General features: G+C 50.4%; 1 protein-coding gene across 3 annotated transcripts in view; it reads right to left on the bottom strand.

The window, feature by feature from the left end:
* Nucleotides 1-3596: 3596 nt before the first annotated feature.
* VWCE (von Willebrand factor C and EGF domains) overlaps nucleotides 3597-15779 on the bottom strand; it is a 30952-nt gene continuing 18769 nt past the window's right edge. For 2 of the 3 annotated variants that reach the window (XM_061406546.1, XM_061406548.1), the window contains 6 exons: nucleotides 13990-14086; nucleotides 12443-12525; nucleotides 10955-11045; nucleotides 10789-10871; nucleotides 10336-10426; nucleotides 3597-4610 (listed from right to left, as the gene is read on the bottom strand). In XM_061406546.1, the coding sequence (XP_061262530.1) occupies nucleotides 3991-4610; nucleotides 10336-10426; nucleotides 10789-10871; nucleotides 10955-11045; nucleotides 12443-12525; nucleotides 13990-14086 (1065 nt within the window). In that variant the 3' untranslated portion in view covers nucleotides 3597-3990. The remainder of the gene's footprint in view (nucleotides 4611-10335; nucleotides 10427-10788; nucleotides 10872-10954; nucleotides 11046-12442; nucleotides 12526-13989; nucleotides 14087-15779) is intronic. The other variant, XM_061406547.1, reaches the window with a different exon arrangement.

Here is a 15779-nt window from a genome sequence, read left to right on the forward strand (position 1 = left end):
GGAGAGAGAGTGCAGGGTGAACTCACCCAAGAACAAGTACTCCCCACCCCCGCTTGCTGGAGCGCAGGCTGCTGAGAACTCAGACCAGTTCATCTGTTGGCGAAAAGCACTCTGTGCCAGGGACTTCTCTGGTGGTCCAGTGGTTAGGACTCTGCACTTTCACTGAAATGGACCAGTTTGATCTTTGCTCGGGAGACTAAGATCCCAAGCCAAGTGGTGTGACCAAAAAAAAAAAAAAAAAAGCACTCTGTGCCTATTTGGGATCTTGAAAGTGGTTTTCCTGATGCCAGCCCTGGGCAAGGGGCATCATACTGGGCTCACTGCCGGCAGAGCATGCTCTTACCAAGTCCCCCCAAGACCTCCCAACATGTCTCAATTGGCACTGCCTGCCCACAAGGGGTGGGGAGAGCATGAGCCTCCCACCCCGGGGGTCCTCAGAAGGGACTGTGGTGACCACAGTGTGGGCGGTAAGAGCCCTGGCCCAGCTGGGGGATAGGTGGAGTGCTCTGCCGACAGCTCCTGCACTTCCTCCTTCTCTTCCCCCCACCAGGCCTTCTTAGGCCTGGAGCAAGCAGACAGGAGGCAGGCATGGTCCTTGGGTAGGGACAGCTGGACTTACTGGGGAGCAGACAGTCCAAGAGCAAGAAAGGGACAAGAGTGACATCCTCAGGGCTTCGGGGGACAATTCTGAAGCGTGTGCCACATGACCTCCCAGAGGGTCCACAGAAGGACAGGGTGCCATTGGCCCACAGCAGTGACCCACTCTTTAACAAAAGCTGACTGGCTGTCTTCCCTTCTCTCCCCGCCCCCCTCATCCCCACCATGCTCCCTGGGATCACTTCCAGGGCGGTGACTCTCACCCAGTCTCTCTCTCTGGGTCTGCTCTCACAGAGCTCAAACTAAGACAAGGGGATCACAGCACCCTTGCATAAACTGCAGCCATCAACTGCCTCTCTGCAACTCCAACGGAAGAAGTCAACAAAAAGCCACGCAAAGGATAAAAGCCCAGACTGGGAGTCAGAAGCCTGGGCCCTCCTCCCAGCTCAGCCTTCCTAATCTGTGCAACCTTAGGACACTCTCCTGACCTCTCTGGGCCTCTGTGGTCTCAGCTGTAAGTAGGGGATGAGGGAGTCTCAAATAAGCATGTTTTTATACTTAGACCAACTTGGAGGAAGTGTTCACAGCTGTCCTCCCACTTCCCCATCCCTCAGCTTTTTTTTTTTTTTTAATGTTCAAAATGAATACCATTTATTATACTTGAGTGTTCTGGACAGGGAAGACTAGTACTAAAACTTGAATCGCATCCTTTGTTGAATACAGGGATAATGATGAGAAAACTGGCACTGACTTTGAGCCTCTACCATGTTGACAGCTGGCTTGTCTGAGGAGGGGCAGCCAGTGTTCCACACTCTCATCCTGAAATTAGATCCCAGGCAGCGCTGTGAAGCTCGGCAGGCCGCACAAGGTCACCACCACAAAGCACAGAGACCAGTGGAGTCTGTGTCACATGCAACCATCTCAACTCCAGGAGGAAGCACTGTCATAATCCCATTATACAGATGAGGGAACGAAGACCTCAGGTCCCATGGAGAGTCAGAGTGTAGGGCTCAAACCTGGGTTTCATAGTACCCCAGACCTCATTACACCACACATTTTGGGTCTCACTGCACTTGATGGTCTCTAAGTCCTTTGCATCTCTAAAGTCTTTGGTTTTCAGGCTCCTAATTCCAAATTCATTATTCCTGCCACCCTGCTTGGATTAGGACGCCTCCTTACACTAACATAGAGCTTCCCTGGCGGCGCAAAGGTTAAAGCACCTGCCTGCAATGTGGGGGACCTGGGTTCGATCCCTGGATTCGGAAGATGTCCTGGAGAAGGAAATGGCAACCCATTCCAGTATTCTTGCCTGGGAAATCCCATGGACAGAGGAGCCTGGTAGGCACCAGTCCATGGGGTCGCTAAGAGTTGGACATGACTGAGCGACTTCACTTTCACTTTTCACTTTCATGCATTGGAGAAGGAAATGGCAACCCACTCGTGTTCTTGCCTGGAGAATCCCAGGGACGGGGGAGCCTAGTGGGCTGCCGTCTATGGGGTCGAACAGAGTCGGACACGACTGAAGTGACTTAGCAGCAGCAGCAGCAGCACTTGATGGTCTCTAAGCCCTTTGCATCTCTAAAGTCTTTGGTTTGCAGGCTCCTAATTCCAAATTCATTATTCCTGCCACCCTGCTTGGATTAGGACCCCTCCTTACACTAACATAGGGCCTCCCTGGTGGCACAGAGGTTAAAGTATCTGCCTGCAATGCGGGGGACCTGGGTTCGATCCCTGGGTTGGGAAGGTCCCCTGGAGAAGGAAATGGCAACCCATTCCAGTATTCTTGCCTGGAAAATCCCATGGACAGAGGAGCCTGGTGGGCTACAGTCCATGAGGTAGCAAAGAGTCAGACACGACTGAGTGACTTCACTGTACACTAATGTGAGGGCTTCCCCGGTAGCTCAGACAGTAAAGAATCCACCTGCAATACAGGAGACACAGGTTCAATTCCTGGGTAGGGAAGACCCCCTGGAGAAGGAAATTACTCCCTTCTCCAGCATTCTTGCCTGGGAAATCCCATAGACAGAGGAGCCTGGCAGGCTACAGTCCATGGGGTCACAAGAGTTGGACACGACATAGCGACTAAACAAATACACCAACATCTGGGCTAGATACCCCCAGATGGCCTTTGCAGTCAATAACCACCGGGGATCCCCCTCCAGGGATACATGGTGAACAGCAGGGCAGAGAAGAGCCAAGGGGAGGGTGGCCTGGGCCAGGACAAGCGGGGTCCGTGCACCAGGGGCTGCAGGTGATTATGCAGCCTTCTTGGGTTTCAGGGGTAGCAGGTTGGTGACTTGGTGACACCGTAGTTCTCTGTCTTCCACCCCCATCTCCCGTCTCCCCATCAATGACAGCACCGTCCTCTGTCATGGAAACTGGGCTGCGCCACCCAGATGCCCTCTTCAGGACGGACACATTTACTCCCCAAGTCAGAAAGAAGGTTGTTGGGTGGCAGCTCTGGGCCGCCAGACCTCACAGGGAACTGCCCTGGCTGACGCCCCTTTCCGGGAGCAGCTCAGATAGAATTACTGGCCAACATGGAAGCACGAAGCCCTGTCCCGTTGCTCCAATGCAGGACAACTCTGAGGGCCATCTCAGCCTCAGAGCTCCACAGAGGGTTGGCTGAGACCTTGGCACTGCCCAGCCCACCCCCTCAGCCTCCTGCTTCCCTCCCTCATACCCAGAGATATTAAAGCTGAGCACGGACCCTAAGACTCCACTGGCCTCCTACTCCATCTCAGAGGCTCCCTCCCAGGGAACCCACCCTGCAAAGCCCTCTCCATCTGTCCTTCCCCTCCTCACTTTAGAAGTCCCCCAGAATCAAAGGTCACCAGGTGCTCACCTAAGACCCCTCCCAATCCAGCCCCAGGCCCATGCAGGTTTTCCTCCCAAGCTGGGGGCTGAGGTGGGTGCTAGTTCATCCCCCGTGGGCTTGACAGTGATGAGGCAGTGACTTCTCCCTTTCCAAAGGCGAGAACTGAATGAGCAGGGCAGCCTGCAGGAGACCAGACAGATTTTAATCAGGAAACCCCAGGTGAAGACATGTGGCAGCTGGTAGCACAATCCCAGTGGAATCCCAGCCCCTTCGGACCTTCCTCCTCCTCCAGGGCAGGGACTCAGCTGCCCCAACCTTTCTCAAAAGACAGGCGGGCTGTGGTCCAGGAAGGATGCTGACCATGGAGAACACGTTGCTGGATTCTCACAACACATCCCAAATGCTTCCTGGGAACAAGGCTACATCAGGCCCTGAGGATTTTCCAGCCCCGCCAGGAGTCCTGCAGGATCAGCAGCCTCGTTGGTCCCCAGAGCGGCCCTGCAAGCTCCCAGGGCCCCCGGCAGAGTCTTCTCTGTCCCACATGCCCTGGGCATGACCCTGAAATGGAGGCCTGCTTACACCGTGGACTCCTCCTCCTGTGAGGTCCCCAGGGTGGGCTGCCGGGGGCCGGGGCTGGCTGTGGCCACGAGGGCTGCAGAGAGTCTGGAGGTGTCTGGAGAGGACCTGCGAGGCCTGAGGACAGTGACGGGAGTCTCTGAGGCACCGGGGCCTGTTGTGGAAAGGGCTGAGGCTCCACGCGGGATGGCGGCAGGCAGAGAAGGCCTTCTGGACGCTGAGTGGGCCCCGGAGGCGGAGGACGGGAGCGCTGGAGTCAAAGGAGGTGGTCTGGGAGCCATGGGAGAGGCTGGAGGTAGAGAGGAGGCTCCTGGAAGGATCGGAGGCCCCAGTGAGGGCTGAGGAGGCTGGGAGGCCCTGGGCCCTCCTGGCCTCAAAGACGGTGAGGGTGAGGCCTGGGCTCCTGAGGGGCTCACGGGTAAAGTCTGGGGGTTAGACAGGTTCATTCTCAGAAGGAGATGGAGGAGCTGGAGTGCTGGCCTCTGAGGGGTCACCTCTGGGGGCCCTGGGCAGGAGCTGCAGTTGATGGGGGCCTCGGGGTCTCCACGGGGGCTCCGGGCTGCTTTGCTGAGCTCCACGTCTCCACGAGGGGAGAGTGCCCGGCTCTCTTCCAGGGACTCTAGAGAGAGGGGCGGGGGCGAGAAGATGCACAGTGGTTCTCCCTGAGGCAGGTCTGGCATGAGCTGCCCCGGGACGATGCCTGTTATGTGTCCTCCGAGGGTCCTCGCACAGCTGGGGGCTCAGGGGGAGGGGGACTTGCCAGCTCCTGTCTCCAGAAAGGGAAGACCCAAGAGGAACCATGAACAGAGAGAAGCAGTGCACCAAAGGCATTGGCCGTATGACCTTGTGTAAGGCTCTTAACTCCCTGAACCTCCATTTCCTCATCTGTAAAATGGGCTTCATAATAACAGTGATAACCATAGAAGCCATGCAGTGAAGACTGAATGAAATGGAGCCTTAGAGGGCTCGCCTAAACCCGAATGTAAACTATGGGCTTCAGGTGACAAATGTGTGTCAGAGTGGGTTCATCAGCTGTAGCAAGGGCACCATCTGGTGGGGGATGTTGACCATGGGGGGTGCGGTGGCACTGTGCCTGGGGGAGGGCAGGAGGTAGGTACATGGGAAGCTTTCTGTAACCTTCTGCTTGATTTTGCTCTGAATCTAAAAATACTCTAAAAAAAAAAGTCTACTGAAAAATAATCGTTTTTTAAGTCTCAACCTGGAGTCCAGCGCATCATAAGGACTTAATCCATAGTGGAAGGAAAAAAAAATACTGGAAAAAGGTATGATCAAGGGAGGAGACAGAGGCTGGCAAACACATTAAAAATTGGGACGATTAAATTTTAAAAATCATCGAGAGATAACCTTTAACAACTGTGAATCAAAAAAAAAAAAAAAAATTGTGAATCACCATGTTGTACACCTGAAATTTGTACATCAACTATGACGTGTTGGCCGCTCAGTCATGTCCAACTCTTTGCGACCCCATGGACTATAGCCCACCAGGCTCCTCTGTCCATGGGATTCTTCAGGCAAAATATAGGAATGGGAAGTCATTCCTTTCTCCAGGGGATCTCCCTGACAGGGATCGAATCTGGATTTCCTGTACTGCAGGGCAGATTCTTTACCATCTGAGCCACCAGGGAAGCCCTAATCAACTATACCTCAATTAAATAAATACATATATACATATACACATATATATATATAAACCATCAGAAGGACAATCATACAACTCTACCAAAAACCACTGAGTTGTGTACTTTGAGTGTGTTACCTGTATGGTGTGTGTATTATATCTCAAGTAAGCTGTGTTTTTTTTTTTAATTATCAAAAGAAAACAATGAATACCTTGTATTTCAATAAAAAGCAGTTTCTCCTTAAAAATACATCTCATTAGGAAGAGGTGACTGCAGCTGAGGCAGGTGAAGGAATAGGAGGTGGGTGGGCTCTGCATCTCGCCTCTTTGGGCCTGATTCCCCATCAGGGGGCTACAGAGCAGAATGGGGCTGAGAAGGGAGTGAGGAATCAGAGACCTGGCCCTGAGTCTGAGGACACCATCACCTAGAGCAGGGCCTTAAAGACAGAAACTTGGGAATTCCCTGGCAATCCAGTGATTGGGACTTGGCAATTTTGCTGCAGGGGGCCGAGGTTTGATCCTGGTTGGAGAACTGAAACCCTACAGGCTGGGTAAAGAAAGAAAGTAAAGTAAAGAAAGTGAAGTCGCTCAGTCATGTCCGACTCTTTGCAACAGGCTCCTCCATCCATGGGATTTTCCAGGCAAGAATAGTGGAGTGGGTTGCCATTTCCTTCTCCAGGGGATCTTCCCAACCCAGGGATGGAACCCAGGTCTCCTGCATTGCAGGCAAACTCCTTACTGTCTGAGCTACCAAGGAAGTCCTGGTGGCATGGCCAAAAAAAATAAATAAACAATAAATAATTTTTTTTAAAAAAGCCAGAAACTTAACTTCTCTGAGTCTCCACCTCCCTATCTACAAAATAGAGATAATAAGAGAACCCATACATGAACTTTGCTGACAAAGGCCCATATAGTCAAAGCTATGGTTTTTCCAGTAGTCATGTATGGATGTCAGAGTTGGACCATAAAGAAGGTTGAGCACCAAAGAACTGAACTGTGGGGCTGGAGAAAACTCTTGAGCGTCCCTTGGACAGCAAGGAGATCAAACCAGTCAATCCTAAAGGAAATCCAACCCTCAATATTCATTGGAAGGACTGATGCTGAATACTCCAATACTTTGGCCACCTGATGCAAAGAGCAAACTCATAGGAAAAGATCCTGATGCTGGGAAAGATAGAAGGGAGGAGGACAAGGGGATGACAGAGGATGAGATGGTTGGATGGCATCACTGACTCAATGGACATGAGTCTGAGCAAACTCTGGGAGACAGTGAAGGACAGGGAACCCTGGTGTGCAGAGTCGGACACGACAGTGACTGAACAACTAAATGCATGAAACATTCTTGGGGCATTTAAATGAAATGATACACATAAAATCCTCCATACACTGCCTGGCACTTTAGCTAATGGTTAATCTCTAGAAATTGGGGGAATAATAGCCATCAGCTTGCAGAGGGGTTTGTGCTGGTTAAAGTTGAATCTGCAATCACTCAACAGTTCCCAACTTAATGACTGTACAGGATGAGAATGTTTCCTGACACCAGCTGCTCATCCACAGATCTGAAGAGCTGCTCTAAATACAGAATGTCCTCTTCAAAAGGTCAAAGGAGTTAAAGAGGTCTTTTATACAAGAGGAAATTCGGGCCACAAATCTGTGGAAAAATTCACTGTCCTCCTGGAAGTTTAAAAAAGTGCAAAATAGCCACATGTGAGGTACTCTACGGACATGCTAAATTGGAAAAATTAAATTCAAAACACACAGTGTACAGTTGGTGGGTAAATGGGGAACCAGTTACAGCTATTTCTGTAAGCTTCCTCTTTCTCCAGAACCCCATCTGGTAACATGCTGTCATGCCGTGGGAATCACCAAACAACTCCTGACACCCTGTGACACAATTACTCCACCTATTAACCACAGGGTCTGAACACAACTCACGAAATTTGGGAAAAAATAGTGTCTGACCAAAGATGTTTCACAGTAGGTCCATTGTGGGTAGAAAAAGAAGAAGAAGAAGAAAACCATCGAAATGTCAACCAAAGCCGCAAAGGGCAAGCAAACCACAACATTCGGGAGCTTTTTAAATGGCCAACTGCAGGCTACGTGAATTCTCTGAAACTGTGTGGTGGCTCCTAGTGGTAAAGAGCTCGTCTGTCAATGCAGGAGACATAAGAGATGTGAGTTCAATCCCTGGAAAAGGACAATCCTCTGAAGGAAGGCATGGCAACCCAGCCAGTATTCTTGCCTGGAGAACCCCATGAACAGAGGAGCCTGGCGGGCTACAGTTCATCGAGTCCAAAAAGAAGCAACTTAGCATACACACAGGCACGTGGTACAGTAGGATGTCCATGTCTCATTTATACTTCTGCAAAAAGATCTACATGGATGAACACTCATGACATAGAGTTCATAATAATGTCCAGGAGTTAATGCAGCAGAGTAGCTAAAAGCATTGACTCTGGGCTCAAGTCCCAGCTCTACTGCCAACCAGCTGTGTGACCCTGAGCACCTCATTTCATCTCTCTGTGCCTCAGTTTCCTCACCCGGAAAATGGGGATGCTAAGAGTGCCGATGGGCCTTCCCAGGTGGCTGGTGGTAAAAAACCCATCTCCCAGTGCCGGAGATGAAAGAGACATGGGTTAGATCTCTGGGTCAGGAAGAAGCCCTGGAGGAGGGCATGGCAACCCACCCAGTATTACCTGGAGAATCCCATGGACAGAGGAGCCTAGAGGGCTACAATCCATAGGGTTGCAAAGAGTCGGATACAACTGAAGTGACTTAGCACACATAAGAGTACCTATCACAAAGACTTGCTGTGAACAGGGGATGAAACAACACATATGAAAACAAACAGATGGCCAGCATGTACAGGAAAAGATAATCAACATAACTAATCACTGGGGAAATGCAAATCGAAACCACAATGAGACGCCACTTCACACCTGTTAGAATGGCTACTGTCACAAAGACAAGAGATAAGAAGCATTGGTGAGGATGTGGAGAAAAGGGAACCCTCATGCACTGTTGGTGGGAATGTAAACTGGTACAGAAACTGGTATAGCCATTGCATTAAACAGTATGGAGGTTCCTCAAAAACCTAAAACTAGAACTACCATACGATCCAGCAATCCTACACCCAGGTATGCGTGCGTGCTCAGTCGCTCAGTCATGTCTGACTCTTTGCAACCCTGTAGACTGCAGCCCGCCAGGCTCCTCTGTCCATGGGGATTTTCCAGGCATGAATACTGGAGTGGGTTGCCATGCCCTTCTCCAGGAGATCTTCCCAACCCAGGGATCGAACCCAAATCTCCTGCATTGCCGGTGCATTCTTTACCTGCTAAGCTACCAGTGAAGCCTATGCCTGGGTATATATCCAAGGAAAATGAAAACTGTAATTCAAAAAGATATATGCACCTCCAGATTCATTCCAGTATTATTTCAATAGCCAAGACATGGGAACAACCTAAGTATCCATCAATAGATAAAGATGGATAAGTATGTGGTGTGTGCAGATATATATCAGCTCAGTTCAGTTGCTCAGTTGTGTCCAACTCTGCAACCCCATGGACTGCAGCACACCAGGCTTCCCTGTCCTTCACCATCTCCTGAGTTTGCTGAAACTCATGTCCACCAAGTTGGTGACGTCATCCAACCATCTCATTCTGTCATCCCCTTCTCCTCCTGCCATATATATATACATATATATATATATATATACACACACACTTATGTTAATATATATAATGGAATATTACTCAACAACAGAAAAGAATGAAATCTTACTATTTGCAACAATGTGGATGGATCTAGAAAGTATAATGCTAAATGAATTTATCAGAGAAAGATAAATATCATATAATTTCCCTTATATATGGAATCATTTTTAAAAAGCTGAACTCACTGATACAGAGAACAGATCGGTGGTTGACAGAGATGGGAGGTGAGGGATGGTCACAACCGGTGAAGGGGATCAGAAGGTGCAAATTTTCAGTTATGAAATAAATAAGTCATGGTGATGTACTGTACAATATAACTATAGTTAAAAATCCTGTATTGAAATATTGTATTTCAAAGTTGCTAAGAGATTAGACTTTAGAAGTTCTCATCACAAGAAAAACATTGTAACTGCGTGTAGGGAGACATTCACTAGACTTCCTCTGGTGATCTTTTCACAAAATACAAAATATCAAATCATTATGCCGTACACCTGAAACAAAAATATCAGGTGTTGTGTCAATTATACATCAACTAAAAAAATATATATGATGTTCCCTGATAAATAAAGGGTACTCAATACATATTAGCAATTATTCTTCTGCAAAATTGATTCAGTTCCTAAATTCTAACTTTTAGAGAAAGGATTTAGAAAACAGAGGGAAAAAAAGAAAAAGCACAAAGAAAAAAAAATAGAAAGCAGGGGAAGAGACTCAGAAAGGAGGAAATGAAGAAAAGGGAACAATAAACAGACTCGTCTGATGGCATGGCACAGTGGAAAATAAAGAGCACCGACGCGGGTCAGCACACGGGTCAGCGAGCCCAGGCGTGAGCCCGGGCGCACCACGAGCCAGCTGTGTGACCTCAGGTGGGCCACATTTCCTCTCTGAGCCTGGGTTTGTCACATCCAGCCCAGTATAAGTTCTGTGTTTCTGAGAAGAGCAGAGTGGAAAAAAGATGGTGATGAGACTCCAGGTCACAGAGGCCCGCCTACCTGGACAGGAGGAGCAGCAGTCCCTGCGGGGCATGGTGCGGTCCGAGCAAGCCTGCTGGCAGGACACCTTCTCGCAGGTAACCTCTCCCAGCTGGGGAAACAGAAGGAGACGGGTGAGAAGCCCAGAGCATCTCACCTGCCCAGAGCAGCACCCTCGAGGAATTCTTACACCAGCAGCTGGACCCACGGAAAGATCTCGGGCAGAAGCTGCAGGGTCTGGTCCTCACCTGAACAACAGGTGAAGCCGGACCCGGTGGGGAAACCTTAAGGAAACTACGCAGGCAGAGGATACTGTCAATCCCAAAGGTATTCCCACAGGTAATTAAAGCTGCATAACAGCGGGTGGAAGATGGGTGTACACTGGCTAAGAAGCTCCAGTTTGGCAAAGGGACTAAAGGCTCTATAGAAGCAGCCCCTGGCCGGGCAGCTCTGGGGTCCCCAGGACCAGCTCACCTGGCATACGCACTGGGTACAGGGCTCATCGTCCAAGGTGAACACTTGGCCGTTCCCCACCTTCCTCCCCTCGTAGTTGCAGTCTGTAGGGGGCAGCAGAGACAGGGGCTGTGAGAGCCAAGGCCCACCCGGCAGTCCTGGAAGAGGGGCGGCTGGTCCCACTCACCTTGGCACACTGGACAGCACTCCCCATCAGGGTGGAAAGGGTAGGAGCAGGTGATGGGGCAGTCCACGGGCGAGCAGGCCACGGAGCCCAGCTGCAGGACACAGAAAACTCGCAAGGCCCTTCATTCTGGGGGCTGAAGGGACACTCGGGAATGACAGACCACACAGCTGTTGAGTGCCCATGGGAGCCACCAAGGTCAGGCTAGGGGTCCATGGTGAGGGGACAGACCAAGTAGGAGCCTGTCCTCCTGCTAGAACGCAAGCCCCCCGGGGCCAAGGGCCTGGCCTTGCCCTGAGAGCTCATCTGTCAACAGGTACCTGTTGAACAAGTCATGAACCGCCCAGGGAAGCTGAGCACCCAGAACTTAGGAAGGACTTTCCTGGTGGCTCAGCGGGTAAGAATCTGCCTGCCAATGCAGGGTGCACGGGCTCGATCCCTAATCCTGGAAGAATCCACACGGCTTGGAGCAACTAAGCTCGTGCACGGCAACTGCTGAGCCCATGTGCTGCAACTGCTGAAGTCTGTGTGCCTAGAGCCTGTGCCCTGCAACAAGAGAAGCCACCGCACTGAGAAGTCCACGCGCTGCAACAAGAGTAGCCCCTGCTCGCCGCAACTAGAGAAAGCCCACGGGCAGCAGCAAAGACCCAGCGCAACCAAAGATTAATTAATTAATTAATTAATTTTTTTAATTTAGGAGAAAGGACCCAGAAGTCAAAGCTCCCCAACGTAAACGGCTATGAATGAACAGGGTCACCCAGAGGCCAGGGATGTTCACCCCAAGTGTCTCAGTCTTTTTTCAGCAGACCACCATCAACAAAGAAGCCTCGTCAGCATGAAACATATCCAGCATGACAAGCAATAAGGGCTTATTTTTCCATTTTCCAAATACCAAATGAAACTCCTGTCATTTAGACTGAGCTATGGCCTAGGTGATATGGCTTAAGGTAAACATGTGCTTTCTGAAAGAGATTCAGGTTGCTAGGATCAATTCCTGGCACCTCACTTGACTACTTATGGAGTCTTGAGCAAATGACTGTCTCTCTGTGCCTGGTTTTCTCACCCAGCAGCTGGGGATGGCAGTGCTGCCCACCTCATAGGCTTCCCTGGGGATTAACTGAGGTTGTGTTGAGCTCAGGGATGGGCTGAGAAACGTGAGTATATTAAAGATTCCATGCAGAGTCCTGGGCTTTCATTCCTCACCTTCACTCTCACGGAGAACCTTGGGCCACACTTTATACCTTAAGGCCCCCGCCCAGACCCTCCCTGGTCACCCAGAAGCAGAGGAGGTTTGCTGGGCAGGGATAAAAGTATTTCTCTGGCCTTGGGTGAAGATTCATCCCAGGCAGGGCTGGAGGGAGCCGCCTTTCACCAAGACCCGGAAGCAACCGTTCTCTTCGAAGTCTCTGGATGTTTGCCTCCAGAGTTCAAGAGCTGGTGGCAGTTCCTGGGGAGCTTCTACAGACGGGGACCAGGTCAGGGTGGTCATACCAGGCAGATGCAGCTCAGGCACGGGTCCAGCACGGACGGGAAGGTCTGGTTGTTGTAGAAGATTCTGCCTGTGTAGGTGCAGCCTGCCAGAGAGAGCACGTGGTGAGGGCTGGCCGGGGGGCAGGGGAAGGGGTACGGGGAGGGGGTGCGGTGTCCAGCCTTCACCAGGGCCAAAGTCCAAGGCCTATCCAGGCAGCAAAGGTCAGGCCAACGGGCTCTGCAGGCACTTGCCCAGGGGACGGGGGAAGGAACAGAACACACTCCTGGATCGGTTGCTGACTTTTTTCTCACTGGATTCAGCAAAGGGATCATAGTGTCTTCACTTCAGGGTTCTCACCTGGGCAAGGGGGCCGTTCCTCCTACCCCTCACCAGGCAGGATCAGGATGAAGGACTCGGAGACTCAACCAACCTGTGTGCCACAGCCACCCTGTCTGCTTCTCTGCACTCAGCCAAACCTCAAACCCCACCCTCCAGGAGGGTCCCCCACAGCTCCCCTCTCTGCTTCCCGAAGCCTGCAGAGGCCCGCCTGAGGGTGGCCACCTTGATGATATTTATCCCATGTTAGTCACTCAGTCATGTCCGACTCTTTGTGACCCCATGGGCTGTAGCCCACCAGGCTCCTCTGTCCATGGGATTCTCCAGGCAAGAACACCGGAGTGGGTTGCCATGCCCTTCTCCAGGGGATCTTCCCAACCCAGGAATTGAGCCTGGGTCTCCTGAACTGCAGGCAGATTCTTTACCATCTGAACCACTAGGGAAGCCCCTTTATCCCACACAAGTAAGTATAAAAAAGCAGGTGATGGGACAGTAGAGAAACCTTTTATAAGAAAAATTATATAGGAAATTCCCTGGCAGTTCAGTGGCTAGGACGCTGTGTTTTCACTATCAAGGGTACAGGTTCAATCACTGGTTGAAGATTTCACAAGCTGTGTGGCACAGTTAAAAAAAAAAAGAAAAATATGTAATATATATCTATGATATGCTATGTATCTACGACATGATAGATATATAGATGTATGTTATAGATACATTATAGAGATAGAGATACATAGATACTGATGTTATATCATGAAGAGAGACTGGAAAGACAAAACATAAAGTTAAAAGTGGTAATGGTTGCTTTTTAATTTTTTCCTTTGCTGTCTGTATTTTCTAAATGTTCTATAACAAAATGTTACTTGTGAAATGATGGAAAAGGTGAAAATTACTATTAAAATATAAAAGATCGCTTTAATTTCCTCTCCCTGTTCTCCAACTGTCTCACAGGGATGTTCGTTTATCACCCCACCTAGGCTGCAAGCTCTGCACATTTTCATATCTGCTTCCAGCACCCAGATGGAGCTTCCTTTGGGCAAACCGTTTTCCGTCCCTGAGCCCCAGTTTCCTCATCTCTAAAATGGGGTTGCCCCATGGATATGTTGCAAGGACAAGCAGAGATGAAGCAGGGGTGGTGCTCTGCACAGAGAAGCCTGGTGCAGGGTGAGCCCGGATGCGGGGACCGGGGGTTCTATGCTGCCCCACCCCCCACCCCAAGACAGAACATTACCTGCCGAACAGTCTGGGCAGCACTGTCCGGGGATTCGAATCGGGTGAGGGCAGGAGTCCACACAGTCTGTCCTCTTGCAGCTCACTGAGCCATCTGCCTGGAGGAAGGAATAACTTCACCAAGACCCCACTTGCCACACCAGTACCCACCTCCCCACCCTACTCCACCCTGCCAGTCCCCCAAAAGAAAGGGCAGTGCTGCGAATTGGCCAGGACCTGGCCTAAGGGGCATCACAATGCAGCAAGGAGGTATCAGGGTTCCCCCAAAGAGAACCAGCTACTTGGGAGAGGGGGCTTGAGCCTTCCAGAAAGCCTTCCCATACCCCAGAGGGGGAAGGTCAGAGCTGGGGTTCTGGTCTCTTCAGCTTCCCGTCCCTTCCCCCAACAGCCAAGGCTGTGCCACGACCCCATCCAAATTCTTCTGTCAGCATTTCCCTGAAACCCTGGCTCACCCCAAACCTACGGAGTACAATAAAATCCTATTTTTATAGAAAGCTATTCCACCGGAAATGTCTTTCAGAAGATGAAAGCGCCGTACACAGTTTCTTTTCTTTCAAAAGAGGCTGAAGTTTTGTGTGATTTTCTTGTAATATGAGTGCCCTAGATCAGTCCTGAAGGAGAAAAAAGGCAGCGGAGGTAACTTTCCTCCCCACTCTAATTCCAACGAAGCGTTTCCAAGTTTGTTAAGAGTCTAAGGCCTTTTAACAAATGGCGCATCAAGAGGATGTGAAGGCCGTGGTTCTCACGAGCTGGTGTACACCCAAGTCACCCAGGGGTTAAAATGCAGATGCTGAGTCCAAGGCCTGGGCAGCTAGAACCAAGGTTCTACCAGGCCCCCCAGCGATGCTGATGACACAGTCAGTGTGTACACGCGTGCTGAGTCTCTTCAGTCATGTCCAACTCTTTGTAACCCTATAGACTGTAGCCCGCCAGGCTCCTCTGTCCATGGGATTCTGCAGGCAAGAATACTGGAGTGGGTTGCCATTCCCTCCTCCAGGGGATCTTCCCAACCTAGGAATCGAACCAGCGTCTTTTATGTCTCCTGCATTGGCAGGCAAGTTCTTTACCACGAGCACCACCTGGGAAGCCCACAGCCAGTGCAGGGACCTCATTTTTAAAAAATAAAATTCAAAGGGACTAAAAATTCTTTCAAAGTAGAGAGGAAACTGGGGACTTCCCTGGAGGTCCTGTGGTTAAGACCTGTCACTTCCACTGCAGGGGGCATGGGTTTGATCCCTGGTCAGGAACTAAGATCCCAGATGCCAGATGGTGCAGACAAAAAAAATTTTTTTTAATATTTTTTAAAGTAGAAAGGAAAGCCAACCTGTACTCAAACAGGAGCTAAAATAATTGTGCTGGTAAATAGCTGTGTTTGCATTTCTGTTGATCTGACTCTGAAACTCACACACCCTCACCTTATCCATTTCTGAAGAGGTGAGGTCATAGGACTGATGTTAATAAAGGAAGCATCACAGTTGCACAGAAAAGGCCTGAACTACTGGGCCTCGGGCTGCCTGGCTCCCTTTGTTAACCCTGTCCATGAAAAACCTGTTCCCACGAATCCTAATTCTGACTCCTTAGGCCAGCGGGTCCCCTCACACGCACCATGGGTCACATTCCACTCTTACGACAGACAGACTGCCAAGCTCTGCCATCCTGAAAATCTACGGAGGACAAAATAACCTGGATCCCAGCTCTTCTACAAAAACAGGAGCTGACAGCATGGAAGGGAGATGGGGACGGGGCCTGACGTGGCCCCCTTCTGCAGAGGCAGCTGTGCTGGCCGGGGCG

The sequence above is a fragment of the Bos javanicus genome, chromosome 29 (assembly GCF_032452875.1).
Source record: "Bos javanicus breed banteng chromosome 29, ARS-OSU_banteng_1.0, whole genome shotgun sequence".
NCBI lineage: Eukaryota > Metazoa > Chordata > Mammalia > Artiodactyla > Bovidae > Bos > Bos javanicus.